This window comes from Camelus bactrianus, chromosome 34 (genome assembly GCF_048773025.1).
Source record: "Camelus bactrianus isolate YW-2024 breed Bactrian camel chromosome 34, ASM4877302v1, whole genome shotgun sequence".
Classification (NCBI taxonomy): domain Eukaryota; kingdom Metazoa; phylum Chordata; class Mammalia; order Artiodactyla; family Camelidae; genus Camelus; species Camelus bactrianus.
The window spans coordinates 17,046,317-17,061,803 of NC_133572.1; the positions used below are offsets into that span (position 1 = coordinate 17,046,317).

General features: G+C 39.1%; 1 protein-coding gene across 2 annotated transcripts in view; it reads right to left on the minus strand.

The window, feature by feature from the left end:
* Positions 1 to 15,487, minus strand: part of ITPR2 (inositol 1,4,5-trisphosphate receptor type 2) — a 417,609-nt gene that overhangs the window by 338,264 nt on the left and 63,858 nt on the right. The window contains exons 3-5 of one of the 2 annotated variants that reach the window (XM_074357919.1): positions 4,356 to 4,471; positions 3,492 to 3,578; positions 1,293 to 1,451 (exon numbers count right to left, since the gene is read on the minus strand). In XM_074357919.1, coding sequence (XP_074214020.1) covers positions 1,293 to 1,451; positions 3,492 to 3,578; positions 4,356 to 4,471 — 362 coding nt within the window. Of the gene's footprint in view, positions 1 to 284; positions 303 to 1,292; positions 1,452 to 3,491; positions 3,579 to 4,355; positions 4,472 to 15,487 lie in introns of those variants that run through there. The other variant, XM_074357920.1, reaches the window with a different exon arrangement.

The following is a 15,487-nucleotide window of genomic DNA, read 5'->3' on the forward strand; positions in this document are numbered from 1 at the left end:
CCTACAAGCAGGGACCCTGCTCAGTGTGCGGCTGGAGAGGGCACCAAGCATTAGAAAGCAGGGCATCCAAAGACCTAGGTTTTTCATAAACTGCATCATCAGTCTCTGAATAACTGAGAGTTGACTGTAATTAACTACCTACTGAAACTGAAATATATGGCATGCTCCCCCACACATCACTTGATGCCAAAAGAAAAAAAAAAGGAGAAAGTATTTATAAGGAATCCAACACAAGAGGTAAAGTGCATTACATTCCTGCGTGCCATGCCTCTCCCAAACCTTACCTAAGGAGGACATCATCAGATAAGTTATTAACCAAATTAAACCATGAAGCTGGAAGCCTGTGGAATTGAATTTACACTTCAAAATTCAGTGGAAAAATACATTCACTACAATAGAAGACATTTCTAAGACAAGAAACAGCCAGTGCATTTTAAGATGTCATCACCATATTGACTGAGAAAACAGTCAGAAAAATTACACTTTCACATAGCTTCGACTTCATGTTAATTTTTTAAATCTCAACTACTTTTCTTGATCGCCTGACCCAGTATTTGTAAAGTATTCTATTTATGACAGTTATTCAGTATTTGGCGTCTACCAGAATTTAGTAAGCATCTCCCATGTGTTAGGGACTGTCACCTGCTACTTCATTTTTGACACACAAAAGTATCTAACTATTGATGCTGTTGAATCATTTCACATAATTTTTATTTACTCTATAAAGTGGCAGAAAAAATTTTTCAGCAACTACTAAAACTCACATGATGCAACATGCTCGTATTCCACAATGTATTTAAATACTGTCATCAATGACAACACTGCCAATCTATAGCTCCTCATTCGTAAAACATCTACACATCTTAATGTATAGACTGTAAACAACTGGTCACAGAGCCAGTAAACAAAATACTGTCATGATTCACTGTGTTACTCTATTAATTCAAAGGGTAGACACCATCTTCTAAGCACAGCATTTTGTCCTTACAGACAAGCTCCCTCCTGATGAGGCAGAGAAGCAAACTCTGCCTCTTCCCTTAAAAGGCTCAGCCAATATTAACGTTACTTAAGTTCTTTCACACAAATCCTGGCTGGAAGATGATTTTCAATTAATCTGATCTTTGTCTTTTTACAATTCCTGAGCACAATTTGTACAACAGATAGATGCTTTTAACATTAAAGAAATTAACATAAAAATAAATCCTTTCTTTGCACTTTCTGGACTCTCTTACTTATCAAGAACTATTCTTTTTAAGAATGCACTGTTTTCTCTTAATTTTATAGTTACATACATTGTCACCCTCGCTTCTCAGCTTCCAGAAGGGATGGATATAAAACCAAGACCCTTCATTCCCTGCAGCATCCAAGGACACGCGCATGGCATTCTTCTCCAGTAAAGCAGGGAGTCTCTTGTTGACAGTCAGATACTTGTTGCTTTTTATATGCAGCAGCTGTAGGAGAAAGAAATGGATGACCACCTTTATTCTCTGATCTCCTCTGCTTATACCTACATCACGTGCCCACATAACATGGCTCAGGGTAGAGATCAAACACAGGAGCTCTTTGCAGACTCCACACTGCCACCTTTCCAAACTGACTTTCTTTGAATCTCTCCTCACCTCCACCCCCAGTTCGGTTTCATTATAAAGTGAGTACATGAGGAAAGCAAACCAGGGGACACCACGGAATAATTTTCATCAACTGATAAGAGAATAAAACCAGGCTTTCCAAAGGAAACCTGGAGGTTCCCCCAAACCACATTCTTTCTTTCTCAATTCCAGCACAGCCACCAAAACAGAATATACAAAAGAATAACCAAGGACCTGTAATAATGCACCCACCTACTTCATATTATTAACCACTCCAGCCCGCAGACAACCCTGCTGTGCGAGGAGGCAGACCGCACGTCCTGACCAACCCTGCCACTCCCACCAGAGGACGCTCCATTTCAGATGAGGGCGGGCACACTGCTGCGTGGGTTATCTGGACTCCACCGGCAAAACCTTTCCAGGACACTATTCTGCTGAGTAGAAAGCTAAGACAAATAAACTTCCTGTCTATTATTCCAATCGCTTCAAAAAATAATGGTCGTCTTGATATCCACACACTAAGAAGGAAATTATCTCAGAAACCAATGGAAACCCTCAGGGGCCAACCTCACTCCTTGGGGATCCACCCTGTTAGAGCACGTGGCTCAGCCCCTAACTCACCACGCAAACATTTGTATGTCAGGTTCTTGATAAGACACAACAGCCCCACATGCTGGCACTTAGTATCAATGAAAACTTGGCTAAGAGAAAGTCTATTTGTGGAGGACCAGACGGTCCGAGGGACATGCAGCCACAGGGACCACAGAATCCATCACTGGATTAACTCATATGTCCAGGGAGCCACAGACCCAGGCACTGTCATCCTGTCCCATCAGAAAACTGCTGTGACGGTCCTCTGCTCGGACATTTTGCCACTGGCCAGTAACAAAACATCAGGGGGTGTTATTTTTTTCAAGCAGCTCTATTGTAGTATTTACGATAAGGAAGTTGTTCAGGTTATTGTTTACAATATTAAACAGTGTCCTCTTTGTGAGAGCACATTGGAGAAACAGTTCTCTGGTCTTCTTCCTGGGAACGCTTTGCTTCTAAACTTCTGACTTAGTTCCACGTTATGGGCCTTCTATGTGAACACTGTAATTATCTTATGCTTTCCTTATAGCCAAGGGGACAACAGAAAGGCTTCCAGCCAAAGTTTACCAACCTTTTGATCACGGATTTTATAAACATGCCTCACCCTTGACTTCACTTTATCTGTCCAATCACTATTTTCCCTTCGATCTAGTTGCTTTATTTATTTCTATTTTATCTTGTTATGAGGAATGTATTTTTGAAAATGCCTTACATTCTTTTTGGAACAAGGTGGGGCATATATTAACAAATACCTAAGTAAAAAGCTAAAAGATCTAAGTGAAGCATGAGAAAGGAATGCAGCTGAGATAAATCAGTGTGTGCACTAACTAAAAGTCAAAATCCTGGGGGTGAGGAGTATGCTCAGTGGTAGAGCGCATGCTTGGTGCGCACAAGGTCCTGGGTTCAATCCCCAGTGCCTCTGTTAAGGAAAAAAAAATCTAGTAACAATTCAGGAACAATTTCCATCTAAAATTACAATTTGAAAACTTTCCTCTGTCTACAAAATGAAAAGATAAAGCTTCATATGTTATACATTAGTCCCATTAATTCTAAAGGACTATTTCATTACAGGCTACCCCCTCATCATCTTCCTTTTGATTTAATAATTTGTGCATATGTCTAGAAAAGCTCACTTCTCTCTATGTATCCAGCAGATGTGTTTGTACAGAATGGTGTGCTGAATAAAACTGGAAATATCATACTAAGAACAAACTGTCGTATTCCCAAATTTTAATGCAGCTTGGCATTGCTACCAAATGTGTTATCCATAAAATTCATCTCTATTTAAGAGAAAGTTAAATCGACACTTACTTGTATGACGTTGCTGTATTTCACAATTTCTCCCAACAGTTTCTTATTCTCTGATTCATTTTGCTTTTGTTCCAGTTCAGCAGCATGCTATAAAATGATTATCACATATTTAGTGGGAAGCATAGGAAACAGAGCACAGTAAGTGACAACGAAATAAGGTTTATTTTAAGAACAAAGACTACAACCATGACTAAAATAGGCTGGTTGCTTGACTCTTGGTGCTCGGGGAGAAGTGGGGCAGTAATTAAATACATGATTCTAATGTGTGATGATTCTCTCAATTTAATGCTGAAATGTAACGAAAAATATATTGGGATTTTTTTTGTTAGAAATTTCAGGAAAGTACCAGGCTCTTTGGTCCTATAAAATTACTTTCAGAAGCACTATTGCTAGAGAAATCAACCAGGACAGCAGGTGAATTTCAAAAGCATCAAAATACAGTTTCAGCTCTGAAAGTAACAGGAATTTTCATGACACAAATTAAGTTCTATTAAATGTACACTCAGCCCAAATCAGAAACAATAGACTTTCAATTTTTTTCCAACGGTCTTTCCAAAAAAATTAGGTGCTACGCCAAGTAAAATATAACTGGATTTGATATTCCTACAGGGATTGAGTTGGTTTTCAGTTCGATGTGACTATCTGAATTAGCCTGGCACACCCTAATAAATGGGAGAAATGTATTACCTACATGCCAGGAAACCAGTGGTCACACCCCATGACCTCAAAGTCCTTTCCACTCTCAGAGTGTTGCCACATCCACTCGGAATCTCAGTGCACTGAGTGAAATCACCAAGCTACGATCTTTTGTTATTGCTATACTTGCGCTGGCCTGAGCCAGGCAGGTGGGAGGCTGGCCCTTACCTGCAATTTCTTCAGCAAGGCTGCCTCTGTGTGGTTCCCCTGTTTAGCTTGCTTGGCTTTCCAATATTGTTTCTGAGCAGAATATCGGTTCATAGGGCACACCTTAAAGAGGCAGTCTACGGCAAACCAACAAACAAAACACCGTAACCAAGGAGGACCAGCGTTTCTTTGATCTCTCCTGTAGCCTAGCCCTGGAATCTTGAGATCCCTGAGATCAACTAACACTTAAGCATCATCCAGCCCCTTCCCCTGTCAACTCTTAAACTCCCCCTGTACCATCCTTCTTGAATAATTATTTAGCCTGTTAAAATACCACGTTCTTCATTAATTGAGCTGTTTTTTTTTTTAAGAAAACCATAGGTAGTGTGATTTATAAAGAAAGCAAGCCAATGTAATTATTATAAAGCCTTTCTTAATTGTAACGGGGGTACATGGTCTTAGAAAGTGAACAGAGTGAGATGCGTGACTTTCACTGCCTTCTCTGACCTTGCATAATTAATTACTTATGCATGGTGTGTTACGTTTGACCGAAGTGATCTAAGAAGTAGAAACAATCACAGTTACCACAACAATCACATTTCAGTCATTCATTCTCCAAGTCTCCACATACCCAGGGTGAATATGGCATGGAAATCTGAGATGCAGGTGTTACAAGGGGAAAAAACGAAGCAAAACAAAAACACAAAAAACCAAACCAAGGTTATAGTCCTAACTCTTCTACTAAACACCAGGTTGGGAAATCATGGTGGAATAAAGCAGTCAGTGAGATCTCTAAGGCAGAAAACAAAGTGTTTGTTTTTCTGTTGAATGAGGAAAATGGAAGTTGGACTAAACAATGCTTCCATACGCTAATGATGGGGGAATGGATTACAATCCAGATCAAAGGTCAATCCCGGCAGTCTACACTAACGGAGTATGGACATAGAAGATCCAAACATTTCATTTTTCTCACAAAAAAAGTATGAGAACTCTACATAACAAATTCACTTTGTTTTGCTTGATACGTTAATATTTACAATCATTTTCATTTTTCAAAAATGTTTCACAAAAATAAAATTCAGTCAACTCAAATACCCATTTTAGACACATTCTTGATGATATTCTATATATATGCTCATTCTGTCACTCTCATAAAAATTAATTATAAAATTAAATGAGGGGCTCGACCTCTTTTCAAATCTCACTGGTTCTAATGGCACACACAATCAAGAACTATGACTATTTTCTAAGGAATTTTTAAAATTCAGAAGGAATCATGACTTTTTTCCCTACAGCTTGTAATTATAAACACCAATTCTATTGATTGCCTCCCCTCCTACACATACAAAGCTAGAGAAAACATTATTAATTTCTGGTCTAAAAGTTATTGATGTGGATGAGTAAATATTTTATATGAAAGTAGCAGAAAACAGACATCTTCTAACTACTTAAAGTAGGTTGAGTGACTATCAAAATTACAATATGATGCAGGAATCATTATCACTTGGCAAAAGTGTGTGAAAACCAAATAACTAGACGTGAAAAGTGTTCTCCTTGGCAGCATATCTTAGAAGCCCTAGAAAATATCTCCTATATATTAACACCTACAAAGAGAATATACGATTTTTTCAAGCTCAGATATAGAGATTGTTTACAGGTTGTCTCCAAAAGAGGACTCCCAGTTTAAAGCAGCAGACTATATTGACCATCCTATGTTAGGCAGGTGGCCAAACCCTACATTGCTGAGTGCAGCAAAAACACAGATCCGTATTCAAGTCGAACTGAACTCTACAATCTGCAGTTTCTACTTCTGACTTCCTTTATCTATGAAAAGAAAAGAGAAGAAAAAAAGCGTTCTCCATTACTTCACATTCCTAATTAAACTCATTAGAAAATGGTCTTTTGACAAAGAAAATGTTTTTTTTCCTAAATTCTAGACCACCTGACTAGCATTCCTGATTAGTGGCACCCTGGGGTAGTTAGCAAAGAAACTGGGTGTCGTGGTCCTCATGCTCGTGGCTGAAGAGATTGTGAGATGAAGCCATACATCCAGCCTGGCAGGGTTACGTGAGGTTGTGCCTCTGGGTGACTCAGGCCCTGTCCTCAGAAAGTTCTCGGTCCACTGGGTGAAACAGGCAACAACCCTGTGCTGAAGTTTCACAATGGAGCCTTGGAGAAGGTACTGGGGCTCAAGGATGCATGTGACCTTTCTCATTCTTTAGGGGAGGCCAGAAAAGTCTTCCCAAAGGAGAAGACATAAGCCAAGGGGTAAAGGGTCAATAGTAAGTCAGTACATCGGCAAGAGGGTCCAAATGCTCAGGCGGGCGGAGCCTCCCAGAGCCCATGACCCACACAGTGGCAGAGAAGTGGCAGGCCCAGGGACCTGCCAACCACGCAGGAAAGCTACGGCCCAGGCTGCGAAATGAAAACAGAGAGGCTGCAGAGTGCAACCTTCTAGGTTAGGAGTACGGACTTCATCCCACAGAAAATGCCGAACTCTTACAGGGTTTCAGCTCAAACAGTCTGTGAAGGATGATGTGAACAAGAAGGCGAGAAACACAGCAGGAAAGCCCACTGCCCGTGTGATGAGAGAGTGAGGATCTGAAGTTGGGCATTCGCGAGTTTCAGGGTAGCTGTTGATTTGAAGAGAAAACAGCAGAACCACCAGGCTTCACCTTATCTATCAGTGTGGGGTGGGGAAGGGCGAGGGAGAGTGAGGACGGCCATACAGGCTTCCACCCACTCTGTCTGAGACACCAAGCCTTAGATTTCAAAAGCCCTTTCCATTTTTGGGGCCTCAGCTGTATGGTCCTTTCCAGGAACCTCCCCCAGGAGGCATCTCATTTTGTAAATAACTGATCTGTTTCTGCATGGGAACTCATATCACAGGACTATTCTGGCTGATGGGAGGGAACCTAGGGCATGCAGATTTCAGTAAAAATACTTTTTGTGTGGTGGTGGCTGCGATGGGTGTGGGAGTGTGTGTGTGTGTTTAATTCTCTCTGCTTCCTTTAGAAAACATTTTTTTTAATCTACTGGTCTTGGGCTAGTCACGTATTTTGTCTGATTCTAAATGTACTACATAATAATTGTGTTAATAATACTGCCACGCCTAAGGCACAGGACTGCTGAGATGAGCAGAAAAGATAATCTGAGAAACTGCTCTGTGAACTTTAAAGCGCTATTGTTAAGTGTTCGGTGTAAGGTACTATTATTAATATTGCTTCATTCATTCAGCAAAAGCTTCATGAAGATTAAGAGGTGACTAAACTCTTACAGAGCTCTCAGCAAAGAACATCAAAACGTAGAGTTCTCGGATTAAACCCAAACACAACCCCGAAGTGCCCAATTCACAACAAGGTGTTCATCCCTTTGGTTTAAGATACCACAAGTATATTTGTAGACAGTTCCTGAATTCCCTGAAACCCCATGGCAAGGAGCAAAGGATGCATTCTCTACTACCCTGTATTATTGTTTCAAATATGTGGAAGCAATCATTAACACCAGCATGGGTGCAGCCTTTGACAAAAAGAGTCCACGTTCCTTGGCACACAGGAACTCGGCTATTTCAAAGCTATCCGCTCTCAGCCAGCTTTCAGAACTAGCTCTCTAGTATCCTTAGGTCTGCTCACCCTCTGAAATTAGAGATGTATATACCGCTAGGAAAAAAAAGAAATTCAGGGAGATTTCCAATTAGAAACCAGTTCAGTGTCGTTTAATAATTAGGTAACAACAATCTCTTTAGCATTTCAAGACTCAAAGAATAATAAAAAAGGAAAGGTTTCCTTCATAGAGTGAACACCAAAAGCACAAACAGAAAGAGGTAATTTTGAGTCACGTTTTTTAAAAAGCTTAACCTGAAGACCTGAGGCCAGCAATTTTACAGAATTACAGAAGCTCAGGAAATGTTAAAAATCCGACAAAACCAGCTATGTTCAGTCAGGCAATACCGTAAAAATAATGTCCTAGAATTAGAACACATTTTTATAACCATGGAAGGAAATCAAGCCTCCCAAAATTGTTCACGTTAAATTGAAAGAAAGGGTGGCCTCGTAATCTGCTAATAAATGCTAGTGGCGGGAAGAAATATGAAAGCCATTCAAACTGTGTGGAGCACGTAATCCACGGCATATAAAGCTGTAAATCAAAGAACTAACCTTCCCATGTGACTCCCTGTAACTCTGGGAGGAAACCAGTCTAAATCAACCTCCACTTACAATACCTAGCTAAATAGGTTTGAAATGTTTTGCTTTTGTCCATAAACAACCACCTCCAAAAATATTTGTATCTAAGGCAGTTTCTGCAACCCAGTTCAAGCTATACAGTAGCCAGCAATTTCCTTTCGTAATGGTGGAAAGAAAACTTTCTGTTTCATTTCTCCTTGCTCCAAAAGATGTTGTAAGATTTAAATAAGGCAAAGATATTAAACCATCGGCGAATGCCTGTCACAAAGGGGGCATTCAACAAATGTCTCTTTCATGGTAGCTTGTAAAATTACCTCATACTGATTGCTGGGAACGTGGTTGCCAAGGGCTCTATTATCTCCACATGGAGAAGGTGGGGAGGGGGTGCGTCAGGAGCTTTTCTTTTTCTCTTTGTGATATAAACAGGATGGAGCAGAGTTCCAGGAAGACAATCGGACCTTCCCAATGATAAAATGGAAAGTGGTAACAAAACTCTCCCCAGGGTAAGGGACAGGCAGACAAGGAGCCACTGGGCACTAGCAGTTAGAATTCAGAGCTGGTCAGGGGAGGGGTACACGTTCATTAGCCAAAAACATAACTGTAGCTCTGTTTTTGTTTTTCAGTTTCCTAAGAAATGCATCCTGAAATAACTGTGTATAGAAGCCTCGATGTTTAAAGTGTGTTTTTAAAAGGATCCTGCTTTGTTTTGTTTCTGCGTGGAAATTTCAAACCAAACGTCTATTCCCTTGATCACAGTGAAAGGCAAGTATAGAAAGGGTGTCTAGGAGGGAAAGTGTCCTCCAGAACGTTACAAAGGCCAAAGAAAATGCATCGCAGGTGTTAGCAAACATTAAAATACATGTATGTTCATGTATAAATGAAAAATTGCGCTCTACACTGGAATTAGACGCAACTTTGTAAAATGACTATAACTCAATAAAAAAAAGTTTCAAAAAAATTTATCCCAACACATGGATGGGCAACTATGAAGACTACAGGATAAATTTCTCTCGGCAAAAGTCAGCTGTTTTACTACTGAAGAGGGAGATAAATGGCCTTTCATAGTTACAGGCTTGTAGACTCTGAAAATGTTAGAACTTAAAGGGGCCCCAGATAAAATCCCACCTTTCCTGTCTCTGAGATAAGGAAGCAGAAACTCAGAGTGATTTGCCTTGGTCGTTCATGAGAGAATCTCTAGGTTAAAATAAGTTATAAATACGAGTAAGTTCAACCACACATAGGATGCCTGGAAGCCCCGACCTGGGAGGTTAACACTATACTTGGTTTGCTCATTACACTTTACTGACACGGAGTACTTGGTAAGCTATACTGAGTACTACATACTGAGATTAAGGATCATTTGAGCTTCACAGCCACCTTGAGAGTTAACCAGGATTATTTTCTCCATATTCCAGAGAAGGAGACTGAGACTTTTCTTAAGTCTACAAAGTTGGTAAGGAATTGAGCTGGAATTTGAACTGAGATCCTCTGATATATACCTACATCTATCTACACCTATAGATACACAGACAGATACCTGATACCTAGATAGATAAACAGATACACAACAGTTCTAATACTGCAAAAGAAACATGAATGTTTTCTCATAGGAAATATGCCACATGTCCGTACATAATTAAATGTTAAGACATCAATAGGAATGTTATAAAATTATAGGCTCAAAAATAGGAATTACCTTATTCCTACATGAATGGCTAAATACTCAAAAACAAATGAAATTTTATATTTTGCTTCCTTTGGAGTGAGGCGGAAAAATAAAATTCAATGCTAATTTTCATTCTTGTCAAGGTTTGAATTTTAGCATTAAGCAAACCATTACACTAGAAATAAGTAGGATTTGCTATCGGAACATCATAATGGTATAGTTTTCCCATTCCCAGAGTATCATATTAACACTGATTATCAAAAAAGTATAAACACAGATTCCAAAATCAAAATGCAAGTCTATAAATCCCATTACACAAATATCAAGTCTGAAAGAAAAGAAATGAAAGTAAATTTATACACACATAAATTTGTCTATTCATATAGGCACACACAATACTTTTATGTACATATTTTATGTTTATTTGTATTCTTATTTATAAGTATATAATATGCTTTCATAGTGTTGCCTATGTATCACAAGTTGTCACATTCCCTGATCTTTTTTGTTACTGAAGTATGGTCAGTTACAATGTGTCAGTTTCTGGTGTACAGTATAATGTCCCAATCATGCATTTATATACATATATTCCTTTCCATATTCTTTTTCATTAAAGGTTATTACAAGGTATTAAATATTTCTTCTGTGGTATACAGAAGAAATTTCTTTTTTATCTATTTCTACATATAGTGGTTAATATTTGCAAATCTCATAAACTCCCAAATTTATCCCTTCCCACCACCATTCCCCAATAATCACAAGACTGTTTACTATGTCTGTGAGCCTGTTTCTTTTATAGATGAGTTTATTAGTGTTCTCTTTTTTCTTTTTTTTTCTGATTCACATACAAGTGATGTCTCATGGTATTTTTCTTCCTGTTTCTGGCTTACTTCACTTAGAATGACGATCTCCAGGTCCATTCATGTCCATTCACTGAGTAGTACTCCATTGTATAAATATACCACAATTTCTTTATTCAGTCATCTGTCGATGGACATTTAGGTGGCTTCCATGTCTTGGCTATTGTAAATAGTGCTGCTATGAACATTGGGATGCACGTATCTTTTTGAATTAGAGTTCCCTCCAGATATATGCCCAAGAGTGGGATTGCTGGATCATATGGTAAGTCTATTTTTAGTTTTTTGCGGAATCTCCATATTGTTTTCCATAATGTCTGCACCAAACTACATTCCCACCAGCAGTGTAGGAGGGTTCCCCTTTCTTTACACCCTTTCCAGCCACATTCCCTTGTTTAATTCTTCTAAAAACCCTTTGAGGTAAGTATTAGCTTTATAAATGAAGAAAGAGAAACTCTGAACATTTTGAAGATCTATCCTAAAGTCTCAAACTAGTTTTTGGACTTAATCCAGATCAATCTGTCTCCAAAGCCCATCTTCATAATTTAATAGAAGATGCTCTATATTTCTGAAATTAAAACTTTAAAAAAATCTACTTCACTTCCATTAGGACAGCTATTAATTTTTTAAAAGCAGAAAATACCAAGAATGGGGAGAAATTGGAACCCTTACACTGTTGGTGGGAGTATAAAATGGTGCAGCCACTTTGAAAAACAGTACGGCAACTGCTCAAAAAATTAAACACAGTATTATCATATAATCCAGTAATTCCACTTCCGAGTATCCAACATAATTGAAAGTAGGGTCTTGAACAGATAATTATACTTATGGTCACAGCAGCATTGTTCATAATGGACAAAAAGTAAAAGCAATTCAAATGTCCATCAAGAGATGGACGGACAAACAAAATGTGGTATACACTTACAACGGAATATTATTCAGCCATAAAAAGAATAAAATTCTGATATATGCCAAAAAAAAAAGTACATTAGGTACATTCACTGAAATTAAAACACACAACATGATTTCATACTCCTGGAGATGCTGAAAATCTCCAAGGACCGAAAAAGAGACTATCTGAGAATCTGTAACTATGACTTAATAGCATAACAAAGTAGCCGCCTAGAAACAGCCAGGCAGGGAATGTTATGGCCTCAAGCTCTACACTTGGCAAGTAATAATTTTCAAACGGCTGAACAACTAAACTCTCACGACAGGTAAATTAAATTTATAGAGATCGGCTTTTTAAACCAAATTTAGCATCCAATAATAAATCTTGGCCTAATTTATTTAAGTTGAACACAGGATGTTGCATGCCAAGTTATAGTTATGTAATGGAGAGTTATGTAATATTTAGATTGAAGAAGTGTTTGCATTCATTGTCTAGCTATTAAATTAATTGCTATTCTATTATGGGAGAACCAAAAGAAAAATCAGTTTATTGTTCTCAGTCCTCTGTGAGCAGATATTTACCCACAAGAACAAAAAAGATCATAAAGCCTTAATCATCATAATTATTTTAAGTTTATGCCAAAGTGACACTAGCTTTCTGTAGATTGTTACAACAAAGCATCTACCTCTACAGATAATTTAGAAGTCAATGCACAATAACCTGAAAGCAGCGTTCTTAAAACTTTAACTGTGCAAACCAGGTTTGAAGTCAGTGTACCTGGTGAAAGTCAGCCCTTTTTGAATGGAGTAAAATGGAACAGAACGGAATGGAACTGGAAGGGCAGGGAAGGGAAACAGAGGACATCACAACAGCAAGTGCTCTTCTCAAGAAGCTTGTTTCGGGGTGTGTGTGTGTGTGTGTACATGCTGGATTACAATGTGAAATGTTCAGTATTATTGAGAGTTGTAATAAAAAGTGTTTGAAAGTCACTATTATAGAGGACTATACATATGTGCAGGTTAAAGTTAAAGGAACTGCAATTTAAAAAAAAACAGAGAGAGAGGAGAAGCGGGGGAGGGAGAGGAAGGAAAGGAAGGAAGGAAGGAAAGAAAGAAAGAGGGAAAGAAGGAATCCTGTGGTCAAGAGAAGAGAAACCTCAAACAACCAAGGACACTTTTTTGCTCTATGGATGACCTGAAATCCAGTTTTTCAAATCTATGTATGTATGTGCATGACTGGGACATCGTGCTGTACACCAGGAAGTGACACACTGTAACTGACTGAACTTCAATTAAGATAAATAAATAAATACTTAGAGTTCAAAAAAATAAAATAAAATTATAGATATGTGAAAAAAAAAGAAATCCAGTTTTCATTTTTAAATAAAAACGAGCCTTTTTTTAATTGCTCTATCAAACCTTTATATAGGCAATTACAATGGAACAGGAAGATGACCTGTTAAAAATATCTTCCTCCTTCTTGACCCCTGCTCTGGTCGACCTCCACCTCTACTCTAGCGCCGACCTATCAGAAGCTGTCTTTCCTTAGTTAACATGCTTGCGTGTAACTCCACATTCAGCACCTATTACTGGTACACAGAAGATGCTCAGAAACTGCAGAAGCACATTCCTGCCAAGTCACCCGAGAAATAATCATTAGATTTCTGTTCTTTCTGCTCTGAATGGTCTTTGTCTTTTTTTTTTTTTTTTTTTTTTTGTCTCCTATTAAAATGCAAATATCTGAGCAGGGAACACACGAAGATCTTGGTTCTCAGTTCAAAACTGGAAGTTCCATGCGTGACATGGGGTTGGCACTGCAGATCTGAGGAAGGCGCCTTTTAGATTGCTGATGACTGCAAGGCTAGGCAGGGAAGGTGTTTATCAAATTTTCAGATGGCAGGGACTGAGGAGGAGTAACTAACTCAACAGATAAAAATCTAGATTTTAAATAATCTCTACAGGACAAACATCAACCCAATTAAATTTTAAACATATATAAACATAAATTTCTACATTGAAGTTCAGAAAAATTCAACTGCTTGCACACGTGATAGACTTAAGTTCCACTTTATAATTAAAGTGACCATGCAGCCCTGTGTGCCCAGGACAGTCCTGCTGTTTGCTTGTTGCGTGAGCCTATTAATTGCGTCCTTTTATGCTCTCAAAAGTGCCCTGGTTTAGACGATAAAGCATATGCTCACTTCAAATATAATAAATGAATACCATGATGTGGCAGCTGGAAAGCTGATGTGGCCATTTGAGGCTGACTCATGGAAGAACGGAGCCTCAACCAGAGAAAAGGAACACATCCAGAATATTAGGCTCAATTATACACCTCCAGAGTGTGGGCTCAATGATAGCTGGCACATTTTAAGTGGCACCCTGACAAGATCGCCTGGACCCAAAGCTGGATAAACAGGCCAGCAGGCATAATATACAAATCCTGTTGTTTGAAGAACAGTGGCAGAACTGGAAAATACTGTCCAATGGAGGAAAATGGAATAGACATTATCTACTTTCTATAGCTGAAGGTCGACATAGGAGAGGGAAGAAACTTTCTTCTATACCGCTCTAGAATCAGTTTGTTGGATGTAATGAAGATCTTGGCAGCAGTTGGAAAAGTCCAAAAATACAAATTAATCACAGGCAAGTAAACTTTTACAATAGCATCCGGGCAGAGGCAGGTGAAAAATGCCGTCGAAGGGACCTTGCATCGGAAAAGGAGGCCCCTTCCAAACACTCCCTTCTGTTTTATGATGGGAACTGTGGCAGAGGTGACTGGCATGAGAGGGCAGAGTTCACACCTCGTATTTAGGGATGGAAAGTTCAGACTGCACACCTGCCGCAGCTGTATTTATCACACCGTGGTTTGGTTTGGCACCTCACTATTACAGACACCAGGAAATTGCAGCCCTGGAACTTAGAAGTCTTCTGCTACTAAATATTTGTCAGCGCTAGGTTAAAATACCCAAAGCACTATGCAAATATGCCTTATTATTACTTCCAACTTTATTTCTAGATGAGCAAATACAGTTGTGTTTACGGCTCAGATGCTTGTGGTGACATTTTTTCACTTAAGTTTTTTAACTTCGTAAGAGACTCCCAGATGAAAAGACAATGAACAGAGAACCAAAGTTTAAAAGACACCTTCTCCCTGCAAACCCTCCCATGCATCCACCCACACACACACACTATGCACCAAGCACCATGATACATGCTTCACATGGGTTCTTAAACCTTCACAGAAAATGTGAGATAGGTCCTGTTAGCATCCCCATTTTACAGATGGTGCAACTGGAGCTTGAAGGTTAGGTTCTGCCCAGGGTCACACAGTTAAGCAAGTGGCAGAGCTGGGATTCAAACCCACACGACTAACTTCAGAGTCTGTGCTTTTATACACTGAAGATGGAAAGGACACACACAACCCAGCTATGTTGCACGTTTGAAAGACAAGGCAGGAAGACATTGAAGAACTGGGAAGCAGCAGGAAAGGTAAGGCGTCCGGAAAGCAGGCTGGACAGGAGAAGGAGGAAACAGAGACGAGGAGACAGAGGA